This window comes from Thermobia domestica, chromosome 8, assembly GCF_964235325.1.
Source record: "Thermobia domestica chromosome 8, izTheDome1.hap1.1, whole genome shotgun sequence".
NCBI classification, from domain to species: Eukaryota; Metazoa; Arthropoda; class Insecta; order Zygentoma; family Lepismatidae; genus Thermobia; species Thermobia domestica.
In genome coordinates, this window is record NC_137461.1 from 207,408,920 (window position 1) to 207,433,770 (window position 24,851).

At 36.9% G+C, this 24,851-nt stretch overlaps 1 protein-coding gene across 1 annotated transcript; it reads left to right on the top strand.

The window, feature by feature from the left end:
- The first annotated feature begins 1,691 nt into the window (after positions 1 to 1,691).
- LOC145693426 (uncharacterized) lies at positions 1,692 to 12,979 on the top strand. Its single transcript, XM_081769408.1, has 4 exons — positions 1,692 to 2,266; positions 8,620 to 8,791; positions 10,474 to 10,570; positions 12,853 to 12,979. Exons 1-4 carry the CDS (start codon positions 2,135 to 2,137, stop codon positions 12,896 to 12,898), a joined length of 447 nt encoding a protein of 148 aa, XP_081625534.1. The 5' UTR covers positions 1,692 to 2,134; the 3' UTR covers positions 12,899 to 12,979.
- Positions 12,980 to 24,851: the final 11,872 nt, after the last annotated feature.

Genomic DNA, 24,851 nt, shown 5'->3' on the forward strand with positions numbered 1-24,851 from the left:
ACATAACCCGTGATTAAGAAGTGCACGTGCACATGTGCATTAGCATGGATGTAAAACGCATTAATATAACACGTGCGTAAGCCGTTATGTGCATAAGTGCATTTGCGTGGATGAGGCACACGTACATAACCAGTGATTAAGAAGTGCATGTGCACAAGTGCATTAGCATGGATGAAGCACACATTTATATAACACTGCTTAAGCCGATATGTGCACATGTGCGTTTGCTTAGATGAAGCACACGCACATAACCCGTGATTAAGAAGTGCATGTGCAAATATGCATTCGCATGGATGAAACGAACATTTATATAACCCGTCCTTAAGCCGTTATATGCACATGTGCATTTGTATAGATGAGGCATACGTAGATAACCCGTGATTAAGAAGTGCACGTGCACATGTGCATTATCATGGATGAAGCACAGATGTGTATATCACGTGCTTAAGCCGTTATATGCACATATGCATTGTGTGGATGATGTACACGTACATAACCCGTGATTGAGAAGTGCATGTGCACATGTGCATTACCATGGATGAAACACACATTTATATAACCCGTGCATAAGCCGTGATATGCACATGTGCATTTGCGTAGATGAAGCGCACGCACATAACATGTGACTAAGTTATGTATGTGCACATGTTCACTTGCATGGATGAAGCACACATTTATATAACCCGTGTTTAAGCCGTTTCGTGCATATGTGCATTTCCGTAGAATAGGCACACGTACATAACCAGTGGTTAAGAAGTGCACGTGCACATGTGCACTAGCATGGATGAAAAACGCATTTATATAACCCGTCATTAAGCCGTTATATGCACATGTGCATTTGTGTAGATGAGGCATACGTACATAACCCGTGATTAAGAAGTGCACGTGCACATGTGCATTATCATGGATGAAGCACAGATTTGTATATCACGTGCTTAAGCCGTTATATGCACATATGCATTGTGTGGATGATGCACACGTACATAACCCGTGATTGAGAAGTGCATGTGCACATGTGCATTACCATGGATGAAACACACATTTATATAACCCGTGCATAAGCCGTGATATGCACATGTGCATTTGCGTAGATGAAGCGCACGCACATAACATGTGACTAAGTCATGTATGTGCACATGTTCACTTGCATGGATGAAGCACACATTTATATAACCCGTGTTTAAGCCGTTTCGTGCATATGTGCATTTCCGTAGAATAGGCACACGGACATAACCAGTGGTTAAGAAGTGCACGTGCACATGTGCACTAGCATGGATGAAAAACGCATTTATATAACCCGTCATTAAGCCGTTATATGCACATGTGCATTTGTGTAGATGAGGCATACGTACATAACCCGTGATTAAGAAGTGCACGTGCACATGTGCATTATCATGGATGAAGCACAGATTTGTATATCACGTGCTTAAGCCGTTATATGCACATATGCATTGTGTGGATGATGCACACGTACATAACCCGTGATTGAGAAGTGCATGTGCACATGTGCATTACCATGGATGAAACACACATTTATATAACCCGTGCATAAGCCGTGATATGCACATGTGCATTTGCGTAGATGAAGCGCACGCACATAACATGTGACTAAGTCATGTATGTGCACATGTTCACTTGCATGGATGAAGCACACATTTATATAACCCGTGCTTAAGCCGTTGTGTGCACATGTGCATTTGCACAGCTACTGCACATGTGTATGACACATTCGTAATACCGTGCAAGTGTATTTAGTTTCATTCTGCTAATATTTACATTAAATATGGCTATAGTATTTTTAATTGAAAGTTCAATTTTTTAAAAATTATTATATTACTCATTCTAAATAAACAATATAATGTAACCTGCATTTTTCGAAGGCTTAAGTACATTGGAATAAATATTCAATCAGATAAATCGACACGCTATAAATAGGCTCTCTCAGTAGCATAAAAAATGTGCAGTGTTCGCTTTGATGTAATAAATGACGTGAGAACCGAATAGACATGTGTCTGATTATATACATACAAAAAGATATGTAAATATAATAATCTTAATAAGATTATTATTGTTTGGAAGTAAAATATTATTTTTCTCTATTAGTTATTAATTTAATTTTTATTTCGAATCACGCATGCGCACTGGTTGGAGCTGTGTATTAGCCATGCACGGCGCGCTTATTTGTGTGGTCGGGTACGAGCTGTGGTGTGGTGGTGTTTGTCCAATGTTGTTGAAGGCGAAGAATTCAACATTATATTATAATCAGGTGAGTGATGAACTTAATTTTACTGTAATTTGTAAAATTTAATAAAGCACCCGTTTAAATAATAAAACTGGTGTTAATGTTGCCGTATACACATGCATCCTGTTCTTCTCAAGCAGTATTTATTAGTTGACATTTTATGTTTTTGGAGGGGACATTGAAGCTATAGATATACATTGAAGGCACTGTCATGATTTGCATCTCTTTAAAGAAAGATCTGCAAGAGTCATTATCACGTAGTCCTTTTAACATGAAATAAATTATGCATACATAACCCTACATTTGAAAGGAGGTAGTGTTCCAACGGCAGAACCTCCGAGATAATTTACAATCAAATCAAGGTATGCTAGTATCATTACCAAATCCAGAATGGGAATTAGGGGTAATAGTTAAAATAGGGAAGGTTCTAGCTTACTGGTCCCCCATATAGATTAGTAGCTGGGTAGGTTTCTTTCTGTACTAAGTTTATGCATTTAACTTATACAGTATTGCCGAGCGAGCGTTAGCGAGTGAAGGCGGGTTAGAACCCCGCAGGGCACGTTGTTTTCTGTCTTTATTACTGCTCAATGGGAAGGGACCAGTAATCAAGAACCTTGCCGTTAAAATAGAACCTGATCGTATGCATGTATTTTTCTTGAGCCATCTTTTAAGAAAGGTATAAAGGCATTACTCGAGCAAACGGTTCTATGAAATTTACACGCATTTATTGCATTTTCCGGTTTCTTTTTGCAGAACATGCACTAAATGAGGAGCTAATGCATAAACCACGAACCAACTTGTCTAGGTGGCCACTAAAAAGCACGAATGCTATCTAACCGAATCAGGGCAGGAGCGCAGCAGGAGGCCCGAGCGGATCAAAGGGGTGCGTTCGTAGGGAGCAGGCGGGTCAGCAACAAGGGCATACGCATAAACGAGGATAGTGAAAACATACATTAAATATCTGCAATAATTTTTACCTTCAAAAGCACTTATATAATAGTAGTAATTCTTAATTTCAAAATGGCTTCACTGCTTTCCCGCGTACAAATGGTCTGCTGCGAGGAGAAATTCGTATGCTCTGAATTTTTACTTTTCTACACTTACCATGACGCTTGAAAAACTATAATACGACGCTCTTTATCACACGTATCGACGCTCTCTAATCGTATGCTTACATTATATCTATCGCAGTCGTCCATTGCTAACACGAACGGAACTTTCCCGCAGTTTATTTTCACCTTCTTCGCATTCTTGTATTCTTCCGCTTCAGTAAATAGTTACATGTAGAATACGTTCACTACCATTGAAAATGTATTTCAATATGATATCCACTGACAGAAATTACTTATATTTACACTCTGCTTCTTTTACGAAAAGTGTTTCACATCGTATTTTACCTATAAATTTTGTTTTCGGTAGAACCGCCTGCTCGAGTGAACCCATACAAGCATTTTTTTTGAAGACCTTACTGCAACATGCAATATTTAAAAAGGATATTTGAATATAGATCGAATTGATTCAGGATATAGCTTAAGGGCAACTCTTTACTGTAGGTCTCACATGTAACATCTCCACTGTGACTTACTTCACAAAAGATAACTCTGCGAGGCAGGGTTGGTTTAAACCAGCTGGTTTTTCAGAAAAAAAAGTGGTTTAAACAAGAAAGAAAAAAAAAAAATGTTTAAATCGTGTGAACTTTATGGTGACGTTTCCACATATCAAACCATCCGCATTACGTTTATCTACTTTTCACCTTTTAATCGAGGGGTCCCGTGTTCAATTCTCGGTCCATCTTTCAGGTGTAAAGCAAGTAGCAATTCGAGGTGTCTCTTTAAGCGAAAGTCTTCTCCGTGATAACGTTGGTATTTCATAAGGAATTTAAGCCTAAACATACGAAATGAAACCAAGTTATATATTTCTACTTGTTTTATAAAGAAGCCAAGGCTGCTTAAACATATTGATAGAAATTGGCAAAATTTATCAACTGCCTACGTAGCTTCCAACATCAGCTTGGATTTCACTTTGTTTTAATTTTATTGAATATCTACATACCCAATTTTTAATTTAATACCTCAGTTTTAGCCTAGTGATTATGATATGTTGACCTTCAAATTTTACACACAAATACATTTAAATAACAGGATTTTCCCAATGGAGTTTCCCGATTTATATATATAATTCTGTATAATGTTTTTACTTGTGTAACTGTTTGTCTTTTAGTCCTTCTGAAATGACTCTTGACTAGGGATGGCCACAAAGTTCCGGTTCCAGAACCGGTTCTTAGGAACCGGTTTCAGACTTGGATCCGAAAGCCCCCAAAGACCCGTAAAGGAGCCACAAATTTCACCTTCAAAACACTGCAAAGAGGACCATGCGCTTGTGCTCTCCCCGCCCAAACTCTCTTGTGCCCCCAGAAAACAATTTTGGTCCACCAGTTTTTTTTTGTTTTTATTTTGGTCCACCAGTGTTTTTTGTTTTTATTTTGGTCCACCAGTGAGTGTTTAGCCAAATGAGTTGGCCAATTTGCCTGTTTAACCATTAAGTTTGCCAGTTACCCAGTTAATTTAGCTAAATGAGACAAGCGGCCGCCACCTGGGTGCCTGCCTGTCGCTTCCACCATTTCATCTAGCACACTGTTCACAGCCTTCCAGCAGCTCGTGTTTAGTGTAGGGATCGTCACAAAGTTTCGGTTCCAGACCTGGATCCGAAAACCCAGTTCCAGAACCGGTTACAGACCTGGATCCGAAGAACCGGTTCCGGACCTGGATCCGAAAAACCGGTTGTTGAACCGGATCTTCTAGAACCGGATCCGTTCAGACCCGAAAAACTGTTCCAACAGGAACCGGTTCTGGCCATCCCTACTCTTGACAATTATAGCTATTAACAAGCAAGCTTATGTAAAGATCAGTACAACGTATTTTTATCAAGAGTCCTTCGTGAGTGAGTCGGCAATCACATTTGTGACCAGTTAACCCCGGTTTCGTGTCCAAATGGACAATTTCTCTTGGATGTCTTTGAAGCTAGAACAGCTGGGGGATAGCCCAGTGCCTAGAATAGATAACTTGGTTTCAAATTTTATGCCCGAATGCAATCTCTTTGTCAAACCAAGGACCATGGGAGGGGGACCTCTCATAATTTGTACGTGAGAGATACTGGCGACCATCATGTTTGTATTGGCGAGTGAGTCTGACTTTGAAATTTTGCGCCCTGTTGTCTGTTATGCTATTGTCATTTTTTCTCTCTCTCTCTCTCTCTCTCTCTCTCTCTCTCTCTGTAATAATGCACGAAATTTGCACTTCACAAAAAAATCAAAGCTCTGTTCAGTCATGTCTTTAACCCGTTATGTAGATTCTTACAAAAAATAAAGTAGTACGAGAAAAAGCACAATCTTATCAAAAAAGAGCTGAGTTTGAATGATTTATGAGTGTTATCTAGTTAGGATATTTTTTCCTTCACTGCTATTAAATTTTTCATAGTCACTTATGAATCTTTGTAAATAGTGAATTGAAAAAATGAAATGAAATCTTTGAGTTTTACGTCCCACGGTTATGCCGGTTAGGCTAAAGGAGACGGTGATAATGAGAGATGAGTAAAATGGTGGCATGAAGAAAGTGGGAGAAAACGGGAGTACCCCGAGAAAACCCACGAGCACGGTGTTTGTCCACCACAAAGCTCACTTGGCGGGGGCTGGGATCGAACCCGGGACCCCAAGCACCAGAGGTGAACGCTCTACCACTGAGCCACCGCGCCTCCCAAATAGTGAATTGAAACTAAATTGTCCACAATAATGTAAATGGATTGTGTGTGCTAGATTTGACTTTAAAACTTGTTTTGAGAACACACAAAATTTAAATTTGAGCATATTACAAATGTGATTTGACGCGAAATAACTATGTAGTAATATGTAAGAAAGATATGGTAAAAATTGAAGTGTTTTCTTTCATAATACTTTCATTTTCTTAAATGTGGGAAACTAGGTCGTATCTACATACTATAATTTTTCCGCTATTTTTGGAAACTAATAGGAAGTTTTTAATTATGTATACGACAAACGCCATGAGATATTTATTATTTGTCCACACGGGCCAGTTAATTTATATATATTAGTATGGCGCTAAATACGTTGTACAACTGTTAGGTGTTACACTACCGAAAACGTGAGAAAATTAACTTTAAGGATCCATGGCTCCAGTACTATGGGACCAATCGTGGTCGGGTCAAAGCGTCACATAGGAACTAGTATGTGTCCTATCCAAATATCCACGTTTCAGAATCGTGCGGCATTTGCGCATCAATTTCTGTAGAGGCAGTTGATTAGTACTTCAAATTTCCGGAGCATTTCCGAAATGCCTCTCTAAGCTTTAATGCGCAAATGCCGCACGATTCTGAAACATGGATATTTGAATAAGGCACACACTAGTTCCTAAGTGATGTTATGCAGGGCTCCCAGCTGTCCTCTTTTTCCTATTTTTTCTTATTTGTTTGGAAATGTGTGTATATTTGTCCTATATTTTAATCTTCTCCTATATTTCCTATATTTTTAGTGATTGCATTATTAAAAATACAAGCCAAAGACAGTTCCAGTGATGATTTAAGTTGCTACATATTAGCAATATGCTAAATAAGTCATAGCATTTTTTAAGGGACAAGTCACTAATCCTCACTATTACTTTTTTTTAAAAAATTTGCTCTTTACTATCCTCCTCTGTTCATTTTTTTTTCTGTTTCCTATGTGCTTATTCTTCCTCAATGAAGCTTAGCTGAGGAACCTTACCGTGCTCCAGACTCTTGTAACGCAAGCTGTGTTAGCATTTTCTTTCAGCAGTGTGTGCAGCAGTATTGTTTCGGCATTAAGGTGTGTTGGTATTCACCAACATATCCCAACGTCTTCCAATATTGCTGTACATAATATGCAAGGTCCACACGCGTCCTGGAAACCCTGGAAATAAAAGTGTTTCGTAAAAACGTCCTGAAAAGGTCACGGAAAACGTCCTGACGAGAACTTTCTGGAACTTCAAGATTTCCATTGAAAGTCAATGAAAATCCTCAATATTGTTAGAAGCTCTGTTGTATCTTTTCTAGAGCACAAAGGTGAAAAATCCAGGAGTCTGAAATAGTTACCTATAATGAGCAACCAAGACAATATTACGTGAGTAGACATTTATAGACTTTATAACATTTCAGAAAATAAATTGTTTTCACAGAAATTAGTTATGTAGCGCTCCCTAGCAGAATGCTCCCGATTTTTGGTGACTGAATTTGATCTAACTTTGACCTAAGTTTTCCGGAGATACATAGATTATCTCCACTTTATAGGTTCAGATTCGCGTACATCCTGTATGAGATTTACCATTGTTATTTTTTTTCCTACTAGATAGCACCATTAATACTCCTCATTGTGAATATAAACAACTAAAAGTAGTACTGATGGCACAGTCCGTCAATCTTCTATTTCAGTGTTCTAACTTATTAAATTAAAAAAAAAAAAAATTCGTCGCTTTGCATGAGTAAGGTTGTGAATTTACGAAATACATATTTTTCTGAAGTCATGGCAATTGTATTAATTTGAAAGGGATGTTTGTATGATACTTTTTATATTGCTACTCTCACTATTTCATTGTAATAATAGAATATTGAGTGTCTGTTATTTATCTTATTGTGCTCTGAAATTAAACTTCACTTTCTGCTCACTTTTATATTGACTGTTCGCTTCTATATTCATGTGTAAGACAAAAACTTGACATTTACAACATTGGTGCTGAATACTAAATTGTCGTAAGAGTTGACATTTTGAAGTTATTAAATACGTTTCATCCGTATGCATGTTTTTTTCTATAAGTTAAATTGTGTAAAAAGTTTTCAACAACTAAGAATGTATGTGTATATTGACTATGTATATGTATAATTTTATCAAATTTGCAGAATTAAGACACATTCAAAAAGTCACACATTAAAGAATTATCTTCTTTAGCGATCATGGGAACTCGGATAGTACTACATTCCTCCACATGCTCTATGAAGTAAAAACAGTGGAGTTGGCAAAAAATGTAATGCATTTCCTAGGTTGGTTTCTTCAGCAAACAAACGAAAGTAACATTGAAAAAAAAAAACTACCAATAACATTGATTGTTTAAAAGTAAGATGTATTAATCTATCCAAATTGGATCCTAGTTTTCATCAGATTTGCTGATTTATTTTTGCCACCACATTTCACATCATATAAAAGATATGTAACCTTGGCAGATAACTTAATCACAAGAAATAATTTATGGTGATTATTTGCTCTAACATTAACTAAATATTGAAAAATATTATTTATATGCATGAAATTTTTTCGCTGCATTAACACAGCACAATCGATACAATGTTACTTTCAGTTTCAAATGTTGGCGAGTGGTGGAAAAACTCCAAAACAACTAGCACAGAATATTCTTCGTCGTGTCGTGGTGGATGAAGTTGCTGAGCTGTATAGCCTCACAGGAAAGTCGGGAATAAATTGTGTGAGGAAGCTGTCGTTTGTGGAGACACAAACCTACAAGTTTATTGTTGGTAAGATTTTTTTGTGCATTTTTTTTTTTTAATCGTGATCGCATTGTCTTCAATGCTTGATAGTTTATAGGGTGTTTATTGGGAAAGGGCAATAATTAGGTTGTGCTCAAGCATGTCCAGAACAAGAAGTCCATATAAACTTTGTTTCAGGGATATTACTATATGAATTTGGTACATGTGGACAAGGAAATGTGTACATTGGAGTTACGTTGAAACAGTTTCATTAATTTTATGTTCCCGCTGTTATTTACCAACACTGTACACCTTTTCTTTCAACCACCCATACAGTAGCCCAAGGGTGTTAGAACAGGTGCCTAGGTGGCCATTAGACTAGCCCAAAACATCCAATCCAACGACTAGTATTTTGCGTGAAGGCACTGGGTGATAGTCGAGTGAAAACGGTTCACCGTCCATTTGGTATCACATGATGCGTAGAAAGAATACTATCCTCCAAATACGGAGGGAAAGTATTTTGCAAAAGATGAAGGTATGGTGCACTGTCAACACGAAAGTTCCATCTGGTAACTGTTCGCATGAAGCATGTTGGTTTTCCGCGGACCATTGGTGCCAATTATGAGTAGTGTTAATCCTGTAGTATCCTCCTCAGTCCTCTTTACATTAGTTACCATTCTCGTGTCTTATAGTATCACAGTACGCATTTCAACATAATTGCAGTGTACCCTTGTCACCATGCATTAAACTTCATGTAGTGATATATCTGAAACAAAGGTTTAAAACGTATATGTTTATGTAAACTTGATTGTTGTAGTCGACAAATCTGACCGCCTCTCAAATTATTGACCTTTCCTCCTGAAGCACCCTGTATATTGTTTCTTTTTGAGTAACAAATTGTTCTTTGATATAAAATATACTGTTTTGCAATAGAATGTAAGTTGAGTGTTTGTAGTAACACAGACCCCACCAAAAACAAAACAAACAGAAGAAAAGCGAGATGAGTACAGTTATGTTTAATTATTTCAATAAGTGAGGAATTTTTAATTTGATAGGTTCTTTTTCTGGCGTTAGTAGAAGCCATAAAATTCTACTATATTTACTCAATTATACCGCTGAATTGTTCCAAATTTTATTACCTTAAAACAATGATTCTCATTATAAACAATAATTTTGAAAGGCATGTGAAACATGGCCGTTGGTTCAATTCCAGATCACACAAAATATTTCCAATCCTCTCCCCACATTATTTAAACTTGTAAGACGAAAATATCATACGTCGTATATGCTTTGTAATGACTGCACTTTTTTATTTACTTAAAAAGTCACTGACAATTGCTGCAAATGATAAAAATGTCAATTAGATTGAGAGGGGAGTCATTGGTGTGGTGAGTGACTCACTGCTGGGAATGACAATTTCAGTAATCTTCAATACAGAGAGGCAGTGGGAGGGGGGGGGGAAATCGGAGCATAAACTTCTCTGTATGCTGTATGCGAAATAGTTTTTCTTTATCTGTTCCGTATAAAAATTGCGTGAAGTATTATACTCTCGTAAATACAGCAAATATCTCATTACCAAGGTATCATTCAGACGGAAAAGGATTGCATACCAAAATTGTTGTTAGGGTTTCTCTTTCTCACTTTTGATGTTCTTATTTTAGGATTTAAGTTTACTAATGAATGTATAATTTCATATATATCAACATAGTCATATGTACATTTTTTTCTAGCATCTGCAAAGAAATTATATCCTGAGTGTTCGGAGGAGCAAATCAGGGAAGCGATAAGTGATTGGCTGCACCACGCCAAAACAAGGAGGTCACGAAGGTACGTATCACCTCTGATGTTTGGTTTTCATGTATTCGTAAGCCTTTATTTTAATATTTACATGCAATTTTGCAGCAGTTTTCAAAATAAGAACGGTTAACAAGTGGTCTCCAAGCTTTAAATTGTCACTATAATCTACATCAGAAGTCGGCAACAGGGCGGACATTTTTGCATACTTGGGACCTAGCGGGCAAGGAGGTGCGGAACTGTGCTTTTACCTTGAAATATGTGCGAGTAGCTAACGGAGTATAAAATGTGTTTGCTCTCGTAGGTAATTTATAAGCAGAAAAAAAAAACCTTTGACGCAGTCATTCTTTCAACTTTATTCTCTATAATTTATACGCACCTATTCTCAACGTGTATATTAACGCTCTCCAGCGGCGTTCTCATTTTCAAAGGGGACACTAGAACAAAACTGGGCGATTCGGGGGTGTTTGAGATTTCATGATCTTTAAGACTTTTTTCTTATTCTGCGAGAACGATTATGTATTTTACAAACTATTAGAAATTTGTAGACTTATATGACACAAACAAACTTTTTCTTTTTTTTTTAAAGGTTAATATCGACGGAAAAGAGAGGAACATTTCATTTTTTTTTTTCGTCTTGTACAGTGTTCAATATAAATATCGCAACTCGACTACAGTTTTAAGATTTTATCTTATGCAATACATTTGAAATCAATGTTCTGCAGGTTGCTGCATAATCAATCTAACCTTAAACTAACGCCTGATAGGCAGGTAACCAGCGAAATATTGATTTCAAATGCATAAATTAAAGTATTGTACTACTATAGAGTTGCGATATTTATGTGGAACACTGTACCACCTGATGATAAAAAGAAATTGACTCATTGATAGTAAAAGAAATGTTTCTTAAGAATCTTACTAGTATTGTTTAAATTCAAAATGTACATTATATTAGTTGAAAAAAAGAAGAAACCTTTACGTCAGGATTGCAACGCTGAGTTAGGAAGGAGGATAATCCGATGTCCCGTCATTGCACTATTCGATTTACAGGCACGCAGACAGAGAATATGGATTTTGCCGATCGCTTATCTAGGATATAGGATCTTTTTTTCTTACACAAATTTGCCACTGTGTTTTTGCATATTTTGGGTTAAATTTTAAGCAGTACTTAGTCTTCCAGTGTCTCAGTATCTAGTAACATGACTTGAAATATGAATATCTAAAAAAATTTATTAATAATGCCATTGTACTTGATAGCAATAAGATTTATAAATTTGTTTCACTGTGAGTCATATAAGTCAGGGGCGCACTGACAGGAAGTCGTCGGATCTGAACCCCTATAACGTTTAATTTGTATGAAAATGAATATAATTTCAAGGGCAGGTACGTAACTTATTTGCATTTCATACTCTAAACCATCCTCGGCCGCTCGCAGAGAGGAATACAGAGTGCACTACTGTATATACTTCTGCCTATCTTGCATAACGTGGTAGAGATCAGCCAGTTATATACAATTGATAATATGGAAAAGGCAACGTTTTTATTGGTTGTTCATGCCACAAAAATAAATCTTTTTCATCTTGCTTGCTTCTCTGAATATTGTTTCTTACTTTCAACCCACTTCCCGTAGCTTAGGTAACATAAAACTTCGATTTGTGCTAGATTTTTCTTCGTTATGCGTTGCCTCACAGCTTTCGTCTTCATTTTGAACTTTTCAGAAGGCATTCGAAGTGTAGTGTTTCGATCATCCGTGAACATTCACCTCAATTTCTCTACCAAATTCACTTCTCATAGTTCTTACTGCATCCAGTCTTGAGTTTATTCTCATCCTTCACTGTCCGTACGAATGAGCACGGGGTGAACAAGCATGCTCATACATTTACTCCTGTTGTAATAACTCAGTTTTACGTGTACTTAAACCCACACTTGTCAATGTCATTCAAGGTCAGTGCATTTAGTACCATTTACTCATGAGATGTTCTACCAGTGTTTTCAACACACGTTTGCACAGGATTGCCACCTGTCGATAAAAAGCCAGCCTCGTTTTCAAATTGCTAATTTAAATACTCTTACTGGAATTGATTCAATACCCTAAGAAATCTTATTTCAGAGATGCTGATGGTGGTGATTTATTGAGCTTAAATGGTAGTCTTTAGCTTTGTTTCTGGAGAAAATGGTATGGCATGTATAATTTGGATGGACCATATTTAAATTCTTAATCTCAAACTATGCTAAGAATATGACTGTGATTTAGTTTAAATAGATTGATTTAGTGTCTGCACTTACTGTATTACTTTTAAAACTTCTCTTTACAGGATGCAGAGGACTGAGGCCAAGGATTTATCGGAGAAAGTAAATTAAAAGAAAGAAAAAAACTACAACCATCTTGTAGATTACTTTTTATATTTAATAAGAAATAAATGTATAGATATATATATAATCAGTTGTTATCAATGTTGTAATACCTACTATTTCCATAAAATTACAGCGGAGTTGCACCAAGTTACGGTTAATAGAATATATAAACATTTTTGCACTTGGATTTTGTTTAAAATCTAGTTTCACTTGTGATTGAGTTGAGGCCACTTTGCTTTATCAAGCATATATTTTAAATCTGAAATAGCTCCATGATGGCTTTTGATGAAATCATACTATGTAAAAGCTATGTTGACAAACCAAGCACTGTATTAAAAGAAAAAAATATATATGCAAACCACAACTGTTTATAAGTTCAGAACCTAATTATTCAGACAAGTATGAGTTTTTTCTTTCTTAATATTTTCAGTATCATATATAGGGGTCGGAAGTTAAAGATAGTTTTTCCCAAGTGCCCGAAGGTAAGAGGAACACCATAATATATGTTAATTTCGGGTCATTTTAGGCCAGAAAATGCTTAGTTTTAAGTCATATTTGGCTTATTGGTCCCCATTTCCCTTTAAGTCTTAACAGCTGGTTTTGGTACTTGACCTTTTTTCAACTACAGTTTTGCTGCCCATTCTCAATTAGAAACTCTTAAACATAGTTTTCTGTAATAATCTCTGACAATAGGAACCCTTGAATGACTGGAGCAGGTATAGTAGGTATGACCAGACAGTAGATGCTTGTGAGGATTGTCCTCCAAGTAGTTCAAAATGAACAGCAGAAACAGGGCGACGAAAATGCAAATTTGCAATTTTTTTTCTGTTCAACATATCACCAGAATTGTGTATTATTTAAATATTATACACATTAAGTGTATCATTATTGATTTTATCATATTTTAAGTATTTTTTTCCAAATTTAGGTCATTTTCTTAATATGTTTAGGCTTTTTAAAAATTTTTTTAGGTAAGGTCTTCAACTTCCAGGCCCTAATGGTACGATACCCAATATGCTGCATAGCAAAATGAAAAGTCTATAATGATATATGTGTAGGAAGAAAGAAAAATATTGTCTAAATGCTCGTGACAGTGGTTTGTTAATATATACGCTACTGATAAACAAAGTTTCGTCAGAGTACCATATTGTCTCGTCTTCAGGTGACGAGAATATGCTGTAGCTGCCTTTTGAGGGGGGGGGGGGGATTGGAATATAGAACTTTGGGATTACTGACCTGGAACGTTAATGGTGCGGTAGAGTAGTGCACGAGTCAGTAATTTTGGGTAAGTATATAATTGCTTTTTCGTTACATGTAACTCTGTTACTTTTCAAGAAGACGTTTACAATGTTGTATTTGAACTGCGTAAGGCACCAAATATATAAACTCCTTTTTTTTCGTTGTATCTCTAATATGCTTTTACATCACCTCTACACTACGAGGAAATCACCTGTGTCCTACATGAAAATCCTCTCGGTACTGCGTGTAAATCAAATGTGCGGAAGGTGTAAATCACTTGTGCAGGACGTGTGCATGGTAGGTATTGCGCATCCGAAGATGTTGAATAGAACCTGTGACGCTTATGTGCATCACATGTACAGGCGTACATTTATACAGATGATGCACATGTTGCATCCGTGCAATTGTACATGTACTACATGTAAATCACCTCTGTCGTTCATGTAAATCAAATACGTGCTACGTGTAAATCAACTGTGCGAAAGGCGTAAATCACTTGTGCAGGACGTGTGCACTGCACATGTACTGTGCACGTGAAGATGTTGAATAGGACCTGTGACGCTTATGTGCATCACATGTACAGGCGTACATTTATACAGATGATGCACATGTAGCATCCGTGCAATTGTACATGTACTACATGTAAATCACCTCTGTCCTACATGTAAATCAAATACGTGCTACGTGTAAATCAACTGTGCGGAAGGCGTAAATCACTTGTGCAGGACGTGTACACTACACATGTACTGTGCACGTGAAGATGTTGAATAGAACCTGTGACGCTTATGTGCATCACATGTACAGGCGTACATTTATACAGATGATGCACATGTTGCATCCGTGCAATTGTACATGTACTACATGTAAATCACCTCTGTCCTACATGTAAATCAAATACGTGCTACGTGTAAATCAACTGTGCGGAAGGCGTAAATCACTTGTGCAGGACGTGTACACTACACATGTACTGTGCACGTGAAGATGTTGAATAGAACCTGTGACGCTTATGTGCATCACATGTACAGGCGTACATTTATACAGATGATGCACATGTTGCATCCGTGCAATTGTACATGAACTACATGTAAATCACCTCTGTCCTACATGTAAATCAAATACGTGCTACGTGTAAATCAACTGTGCGGAAGGCGTAAATCACTTGTGCAGGACGTGTACACTACACATGTACTGTGCACGTGAAGATGTTGAATAGAACCTGTGACGCTTATGTGCATCACATGTACAGGCGTACATTTATACAGATGATGCACATGTTGCATCCGTGCAATTGTACATGTACTACATGTAAATCACCTCTGTCCTACATGTAAATCAAATACGTGCTACGTGTAAATCAACTGTGCGGAAGGCGTAAATCACTTGTGCAGGACGTGTACAATACACATGTACTGTGCACGTGAAGATGTTGAATAGAACCTGTGACGCTTATGTGCATCACATGTACAGGCGTACATTTATACAGATGATGCACATGTTGCATCCGTGCAATTGTACATGTACTACATGTAAATCACCTCTGTCCTACATGTAAATCAAATACGTGCTACGTGTAAATCAACTGTGCGGAAGGCGTAAATCACTTGTGCAGGACGTGTGCACTGCACATGTACTGTGCACGTGAAGATGTTGAATAGGACCTGTGACGCTTATGTGCATCACATGTACAGGCGTACATTTATACAGATGATGCACATGTTGCATCCGTGCAATTGTGCATTTACTGCGTGTAAATCACCTGTGTTCTACATGTAAATAACCTCTGTCTTACATGTAAATCACCTGGGTATTGCGTGTAAATCACCTCTATCGTACATGTAAATCACCTATGTGCTACATGTAAATCCCCTCTTTCCTACATGTAAATCATCTGGGTACTGCGTGTAAATCACCTGTGTGCTACGTGTAAATCACCGCTGTCCTAGATGTAAATCACCTGTGCACTACATGTAAATCGAATACGTGTAACGTGTAAATCAACTGTGCGGAACGTGGAAATCATTTGTGCAGGACGTGTGCACTGCACATGTCCTGTGCACGTGAAGATGTTGAATAGGACTTGTGATGTATATGTGCATCACATGTACAGGCGTGCATTTATACAGATGTTGCACATGTTGCATCCGTGCAATTGTACATGTACTATACGGATATTGTACGTGCATTGTGCTGTCTGGGTTTTTTCGGTACAAACGGTACAAACGATTTGCTTTCGAATGGTGTATTCCAATTTTTTGTGCTGTGATACGGGGGGGGGCTATCTTGGCGCCAAGATAGCCCCCCCAAATATCATCCCCTGTTTTTCGAAAACTATCAGGGTACAAACAAAACTTTTTTCGGTACAAACGGTACAAACGATTTGCTTTCGAATGGTGTATTCCAATTTTTTGTGCTGTGATACGGGGGGGCTATCTTGGCGCCAAGATAGCCCCCCAAATGTCATCCCCTGTTTCTCGAAAACTATCAGGGTACAAACAAAACTTTTTTCGGTACAAACGGTACAAACGATTTGCTTTCGAATGGTGTATTCCAAATGTTTGTGCTGTGATACCGGGGGGCTATCTTGGCGCCAAGATAGCCCCCCCAAATGTCATCACCTGTTTCTCGAATACTATCAGGGTACAAACAAAACTTTTTTCGGTACAAACGGTACAAACGATTTGCTTTCGAATGGTGTATTCCAATTTTTTGTGCTGTGATACGGGGGGGCTATCTTGGCGCCAAGATAGCCCCCCCAAATATCATCCCCTGTTTTTCGAAAACTATCAGGGTACAAACAAAACTTTTTTCGGTACAAACGGTACAAACGATTTGCTTTCGAATGGTGTATTCCAATTTTTTGTGCTGTGATACGGGGGGGGCTATCTTGGCGCCAAGATAGCCCCCCCAAATATCATCCTTTGTTTCTCGAATACTATCAGGGTACAAACAAAACTTTTTTCGGTACAATCGGTACAAACGATTTGCTTTCGAATGGTGTATTCCAATTTTTTGTGCTGTGATACGGGGGGGCTATCTTGGCGCCAAGATAGCCCCCCCAGTTGACCTCTCAAGTAACCCTGTAAGGAAAATGGTACAAACGAAAATATTTTCGGTACAAACGGTACAAACGTAGTACAAACGAATGACCTAGTCATTGTTTCAATTTTCTAAAGTGGTGGGGCTATCTTGCCATACGTGAAATTTACCACTAGTTTCAGTTTCAAAATTTATCTCCATGGAGCAAAAATGATAACAGTTAGCGAGAAGTGGCCTCCTGGAATAGAATCACCGTCTCAACCATAGGCTAGTTGTCGCTGGGGGCAAGAACTCAGCGTCCTCTCCCCCCGAGCAACAAACCAAGACGCTCCGCGACTACACCTGATATTAGCATCACACAATAATTCTCCTATTCCATTTTTTCTTCAAGTGGCAAAGCTTGATTTCAAAATTGCAGTACATCATATAATTTTTAGTAAAACACGAAACTAATTAGTATTTGATTACTAAATAAGTATAATCTGAGAGTAACATACTTGACACATTCTTACAGTCCTATCATAATAACTGTAAATTTCAATATTTTCGGAATTATATCAGGATGTACGTATGTGCAGAATAAATCAACAGTCTGTTGCTTTAGAATAGAATATTTAATTATAACAGTCAAGCTGTTGTCTCGAGTATTATGCTTGGACATTTTGGAAATCTCTTAAATTGATGTAACTTGAATGAAAACAGAAAAAGCTGGAACTAAAATGTAACTTTGTGGGTTCTTTCGGCTGAAAAGGATTTTACAATGTCCTTAAAAGATAGCTTTGAAGCTAACTTATGCTTTATGGATATGATTCTAAGGTTGGTGGGTCGTTGTTGTCTTGTTAAGACTTTGAGGTAATTTTTTATGAACTTTAGTTTGATAAAACTTTTTTCCTTGCCTTATAGTGAAAATCAATATTTGCTCAGTTTTACGCACCCCGAATCCGGCCCCCAGGGCACAAACTCCGTTTGCCTCCCCTTAGCTACGTTACTCTACTGTTAACTCTATATTAAAACCAGAAATGACAGAAATTGATAATTTTTATTTCCACGTTGATCGCCATAGAGCAAGAAATGTAAAATATAGCGAGAAGCAGTCTTTTGGGATCTATTCAAAGTTCCAAGAATATATCTTATTATATTCAGGAAGAGGAAGACCAAGGATAGAATATCTAGATGCAGTTACGAACAAGGGGCCTTATCAAGGTATAAAACTGCTCTCCCAAGCGAGAGAAAAGTTTTAAAATTTCTATGTTCCCACCAACGTATGGTTGAGGTGAGAATGAGTAAGAGGAACACTATTCAAACTAGAACCTGTAGAAAGTAACCACTTCTGGCGTCAAGCAAAAATTAAGAAACGGCGAGAAACGTTTTTGTAGAATCAATTCAGCATCCCCAGAGTAGATTCCATCTCCTTATTAAAACAACAAATGCTAGAAATTTGCTTCCAACCAGTTTCAATATTGGTCTCTATAGAGCGAAAATAATAATACATAGGGAGAAGTGATGATTTTGGGATATAGGTTATTCAGGTTTCTAATAGTAGGTGCCAACTCCTCTATTAACTTTCTATTCAGATAGCCAGAATTCTTGTAATCGACTCTGTGTTCAAAAGAGTAGATTCCATTTTCATCTTTATCCTTTTACTTAAACCGGAAGTACTACAATTTTACTATTATTTCCGGTTTCAATGTTGATTTCCATAGAGCAAGAATGGTTAAAAGTTAGCAAGTAATGGTTTTTCTTTTCTGGATTCGGCGTACGAGAAACAAATTCTTTATTTGTCCTTGTATTACAACTGGAACTTCTAGATCATCTACTGTAGTCTCATAATGTAAAGCGAAACTCGTTTGTTAAAATTTAGCCATGAATCAGAAAATATTATGGACTTATCAATTAAATATTAATTTATAAAATATAAACAAAGTCGTTAAAGCTGCCACCTAGAAAAAATGCAAAAAATAAAGAAAAATGTAATCATGAATCAGAAAATAATATGGATTTATCAATTAAAAATTAATAAATCCATAAATTTAATTAAAAATTAATAAAATTTAAACAAAGTCGTTAAAGCTGCCTCCTAGAACAAAAATCGTCCGAACGAAACAAACAGCATTAATACAGTTCTGATAAAATTAGACAATGCCATATTCTAGAATTGTTGATAATATATGAAATAGGAACGAAACATTTACAATAATTTTCGTGATGCTCTTGAGAATAAAACTCATCTGCTTCAGTAATTTCTTTACAGATTGTCTGAGTAAAACTTAATTGTTGAATCGTGTAGAGACCTGTACGTATATCTTTTAAGAGCATATATAATGGTAAATGTACAGCGAAAATTTTTAGGTGAATCCCTATATCCAAAAGATATTGCAAAAATTGGAACTTTTACGGTAAATTATATTTTAATTAGTAAGTCTGCCATATTGTTTTCATGAGAATACGGGACACCTTCCATCTCTCCCATCCAGATCCCTAGGCAGCCCAAAACTGTATGGGGAAGCAAGTAGAAGTTAGGGAGGGTCGATCCAAACATATTATACGTATAGTTCATCACCATATTATAGTTTATTTGCAAGCCTACCGTGAAAATTTTAAAGAGGGCAGTAAATTTTAGGGGGTCCGGCCCCATACCCCGTAAATACGGGCCTGCCCCCTTCCTTACTTTCCAGCACAATCCAATGAACTGTAGCTCTGATTATGGACATCAGTATTAAAGGCAAAAGTTCCCTCAGCTGCAGCTACTTTTCTTTCTTCGTTCCATGAAATTAATTGTACGGAGTGAAGATATTTACAATCCAACTACAAAAGAATCGCCTCGTTTTATTTAACAAATAATCTCGTTTTGTTTAAATCAGTAATACAATATATCTTCAATATTAGCAATCTGTAATACAATCGGGCAAATCGAAAGTCTGGACAATCCTGGTAATATAGTCCAGCAAAACAAATCGTTAATTAAGTAGACTTACCGGACTTATCTTTTTATTACGATAAGTAAACTTAAGTAGACTTATCTTTTTATTACGATAACTTGTCACACAATTTCTTAACAAAGAATTGGTCCGCTGTCTTTTGTTTCAAACACGTGTGACTTTTGAATGAAACACGGTCACGGAACTGTACTTTAATCAAAATAAAAAGAAGTTGTTTGGCGTAATTACTATCACGTTCTTGCTATCATAGTTAGAAATTATTATCTATGTGAACACTGAATTAAAAATGTCTACAAATCTGATCCAGATTATCCGGAGATCCGGGTCAACGAGGACGGATAACCATGACTAAACTGTATTATGAACAACAGGTCAGCTGGTCGTTAACTTTACCAAAGATTGCAGATCCCCTTGACTGTCAACGGACATCTGTAACTCTATGCTGCGTGTCTATTGGCTTGCTCGCTATCAAATAGGAGAGGGTGATGTGATAACTTGCTCGAAGCTGTTACAGGTTTCAGCTCATTGTTAATTCACTAATTACGGGATTCCCAGCTAATGTCAGAATTTTTGATTTTTCATTTTTCGAATAAGCTGATATTGATGACAGAAATGAGACAGGATTAAAATAGGGACATTTCCCTGTCCCGACTAAATTTACGGGGACGCGGGACACAGGTCCAAAAGCAGGACTGTCCCGTTTCTTACGGGACGTATGGCAGGCTTATAATTAGGGACGCAATATTATCATCGTTAAAGTTTCATGACATTCCCTTAAAAGGTACGAATACGTACGTACACGATTCAACAATTAGACAATGGGAACAAAGTCGACGAAATGAACTCAGAAGTTTCCGACGTGCAAAGCTGCGGAACACAGCCTCTTACCGAGTCGTCTATCCCTGACCGACCTCGGCCACTTGCAGAAGCTCTTACGCTGGAAGCGACTAAAGATACTGAGAATATAAAAGAAAGAAAACTACGATATTACCATTTTGTTATCAAAATAGATCCCTCTGGTATCAATATTGTGAATACCATGACCTAACGAGAACTAAAAACAACCTCTGGAGGTTTGCTTTAGGTATGAAATCAAATAGTGTGATTCGCATTCTTCTAATTGGCATGATGATCGCCATTTTCTTTTCTAAGCAACGCACACTAAGGATGTAACTTCAAAGCGCAAATAGTGCTGTGTTATATTCTGGTTTGCAAATATTAGGGTAAAAGAAGTATGAAACCCTGTATTTAATCTATAATTAAGATCTCTAATGGTTGAAAACTGAATAAAGATAGAAAAGTAATTAGGTAAATAATATGTGTAATATTATTACATATATGACAAGCATTCAAAGTAAAATCAGTAAGTGCACGTGCTTTGTGAAATTTTCTCTTTATTATTGTACACTCGTATATCGTATTAAATCTTCAAGCGTACTCACGTTCTTTATCATTGAATATCAAACTTAATAAAACTGGAAAATGTTTATTTACTAATATCGACAGAGTATATAAATAATATTGCAAACGTATAGAGAATTAAAGTTTAACAGTTGCTTAAAATCCATGCTGAACACCCTTATTGTATGTTTTCTTGTACTGTTACTACATGTTGTTTAAGTTAATAGGGAATACAAGAAAAGGTCCGATGTATGTCCACCGTAGTCCTAATTGAAAATTCCAAGCACACATGATTACAAGCTTAGTTTTTTAATAAAGTTTTGTAGCGGTACAGCACATTCATATTGTAAAGGGCGAGCGTAAGAAATATAGATAGGCCAATATGCTGTAATTAGCATTATTCTTTCTTTCCGTTTAACGTTCCACAATTATGTCCGTTAAGCTAATTGAATCGGATGATTAAAGCAAGTGAATGATGATGAAAGAATTTGTGGAATTATAATGTAGGAAGAAGCGGAAGTGCCCAGAGAAAATCCATGACAAAATGTTGTTCACCATAAGCAATAGGTGCCGGGCCGTTATTTTGGATAATGAAAAGGACCATGGACTCCAATATGAAATCAATCGAGTAATGAATGAATATCAAGAAATAATTGTCTGCAGACGGAAAAGGAACAATCAAATCAAATTACACTATTAGCTCAGTTCCTCTGTAATACATCCATCTACGAAGTGGTCCTTGTTCTTACATTACAAGCTGAAGAGTAAGGGCAAATGAGGTTGAGAAGTAACATCCAGAGAGTGGCCTTCTGCATACTGACAATTTATGGTCAAGTGTGTTAGATAGATAATCTTAGCTGAGGAGCTACATAAAGGGTCTTAGCTGGAGGGCTAGAAATAGGATCTTAGCTAGAGGACTAGATTGTGGTCTAAGCTAGAAGGCGAGATAGATCTTAGATGGAAGGCTAGATAGAAAATGTTATCTGAGGACTAGACAGAAGATCTTATCTGGAGAGCTAGAAAGAGAATCTTACCTGAGGGACTAGATAGAGGATATTAGCTGGAGAGCATTCCAAAGTTTAATTACCACGGATTTTTTTTTTTAAAATTCCATCCATTTATGGGTTTCACCATTTGTCTCCGTTAGTGGATTCTTCTGTGTGTAATTCATTAGTTGGACGGCGACATTCAAGACATTTACATGCTTGTGTGCCACAGTTTTACAGGGTCTTACCCAAATGATTAAGATGCTATTCCACCTTTCCCATCATATACATTAAAGCATGCCAATCTATAACCAATTCAGATGATAGGCAAGGACTCTTTTCCGAACTTGGAACATCTATGTCCAATTAGCTGTGCACCACGTATCCACTACTCTGTTTATACGTGTATCGCACGAACATTGTTCAGCGCTGGGAAAGACAATTTATTTGATCATGTGTCATCTTCTAGGCTCTTAACAATACCATATTCATATAATGCAAGTTTCATGACACTTAAAAGATAGAACACAAGTACACGTATGATGTTGTCACTTTCATTGTGTAGACCATCAAGTTTTCTATATCACTATGAATAAATGAAATTTCGTGGAAAGTATCTCACAGAAACGTATTACAAATACGAATCATATGAAATATATTTATATATTTTTCAGTATATTTAGTTGAATCCCAGCGGGCTGATCCATGTGGAGTTTTAACTTATATTCAATCTATTACAATCTGTGCAGTTGCAGAGCGAACCGGTTTCGTTGAACTATGAAACACTGACATGACAGTATTTTGCTGAATCGATATATGAAAACTGATACTTAAATTACTCAACAAAATATTTATCACATTGCTGAGTAAGAAAAAATACTTTGTACAATTGAATGTCAAAAATGCAGTCACTGCATATCGTCTCTAAAAAGTCGATGCTTTGGTATCTACACACGTAAATAACAGAACTCACTCACCTGGAGCACTTGGCATATAGTCCGAATCCAGAAGATATTGAAGTAAAAGTCTGTATTGACCTCTGAGTATTCACTTTCTTTCCAGGAGTTTGGTTGAGGATGGTACTTGTTATGATATCTTGAGCTTTTACATACTTCTGTTGCTTTATCCATTGCTTTAAAATATATCTGAAAAATAAACAGTAAAGTGTTTCTTATCATTCAAATCAAAATATAAAGGTTGGTGCAGGCAGATGTTGGTTGAAAACCCCACAACATCGTCAAGGTCTCTACCGTCTGTGAAGGCCTACTTTTGACTGGAGAGGGATGGAAGGTCATATGTACCATACGATCTTACTTCGGAGAACCAGATTCTAGCAAATTCCTTGATATTTCACTTAGCAAACCCTTTGGAATTCCTTTAGTGCCAAAGGGTTTTCTGCGATCTTTTATCAAGTTAACTTGCTCGTGGATGATGATGAGATGAAGGGTGGGGAATTCTAACAAATTCTTTGGTATTTCACAATACAAACCCCATGGTATTCTTTCAATCCCAAAGATTTTGCTGCGATACTGTACCAAAGAATTTGTTATTTTCAGGGTGGAAAAGGGGGAAGAGAATATTGAACTAGAAGGATGATAGTGAATGTGTATGGAGTAATGTTGAAGATGTGAAAATAAGGAAATTTTAAAGAAAGTGTTATATGTAAGCAATGAGGGAAAATGAAAATAAATTAATGAAATGTTGTTATGGTTATAAAAGAATATTATTGTAACAATTAATTTTATTGATATTTTTATTTCTTTAACAATTTGATAAAATTACCTGAACGCATTTTTTTTTTTTTTACATATTTTATCACAATTTAGAATCATATTTTGTAACTGTTTCGTGTAGAATCATGAGTTCATGAACCAGAAGGTAGTACAGAGAACCTCTAAAATCTTCATCCAACATCAAACTGTCATAGCTTGAAAACGACTAATCATATTTGAATGAACCACATACAGTTCGAAAGAGAAAGAGTGCCCAAGTTTATATCACCCGCTTTCAAAATCTTGTATATTGGCTTCAGAAAACAATACAAATTTGTTGCAAAATTCTAATTCATTGTAGTTATATCACAATTTACAAATATTCAATGCGGACTCCTTCGGCCGCACGAAAGAACAAGAACATGTTCAAAATCTTCCCATAGCTTCAACAGAGGGACGTAGGATCCAGGCCTCTAGCCATCCCAAAAATGTAGGGGGAACCCGGCTGAAGTTAGGGTGGCCCGATGCAACCATATTATAGTTCATTTGCCAGTCTATCATGAAAATTTTAGGGAGGGCAGACAAAATTTTGGGGGGCGACCCCCTAGACCCCCCTGGATACGGGCCTGGTAGGATCTATTAAGGC

Coding starts and splice junctions, on each gene's coding strand:
- LOC145693426 (XM_081769408.1), top strand. CDS start 2,135: ATGCGCACTGGTTGGAGCTGTGTATTAGCCATGCACGGCGCGCTTATT. Junction 2,267..8,619: donor CAACATTATATTATAATCAG/GTGAGTGATGAA, acceptor TGTTACTTTCAG/TTTCAAATGTTGGCGAGTGG. Junction 10,571..12,852: donor AAAACAAGGAGGTCACGAAG/GTACGTATCACC, acceptor TTCTCTTTACAG/GATGCAGAGGACTGAGGCCA.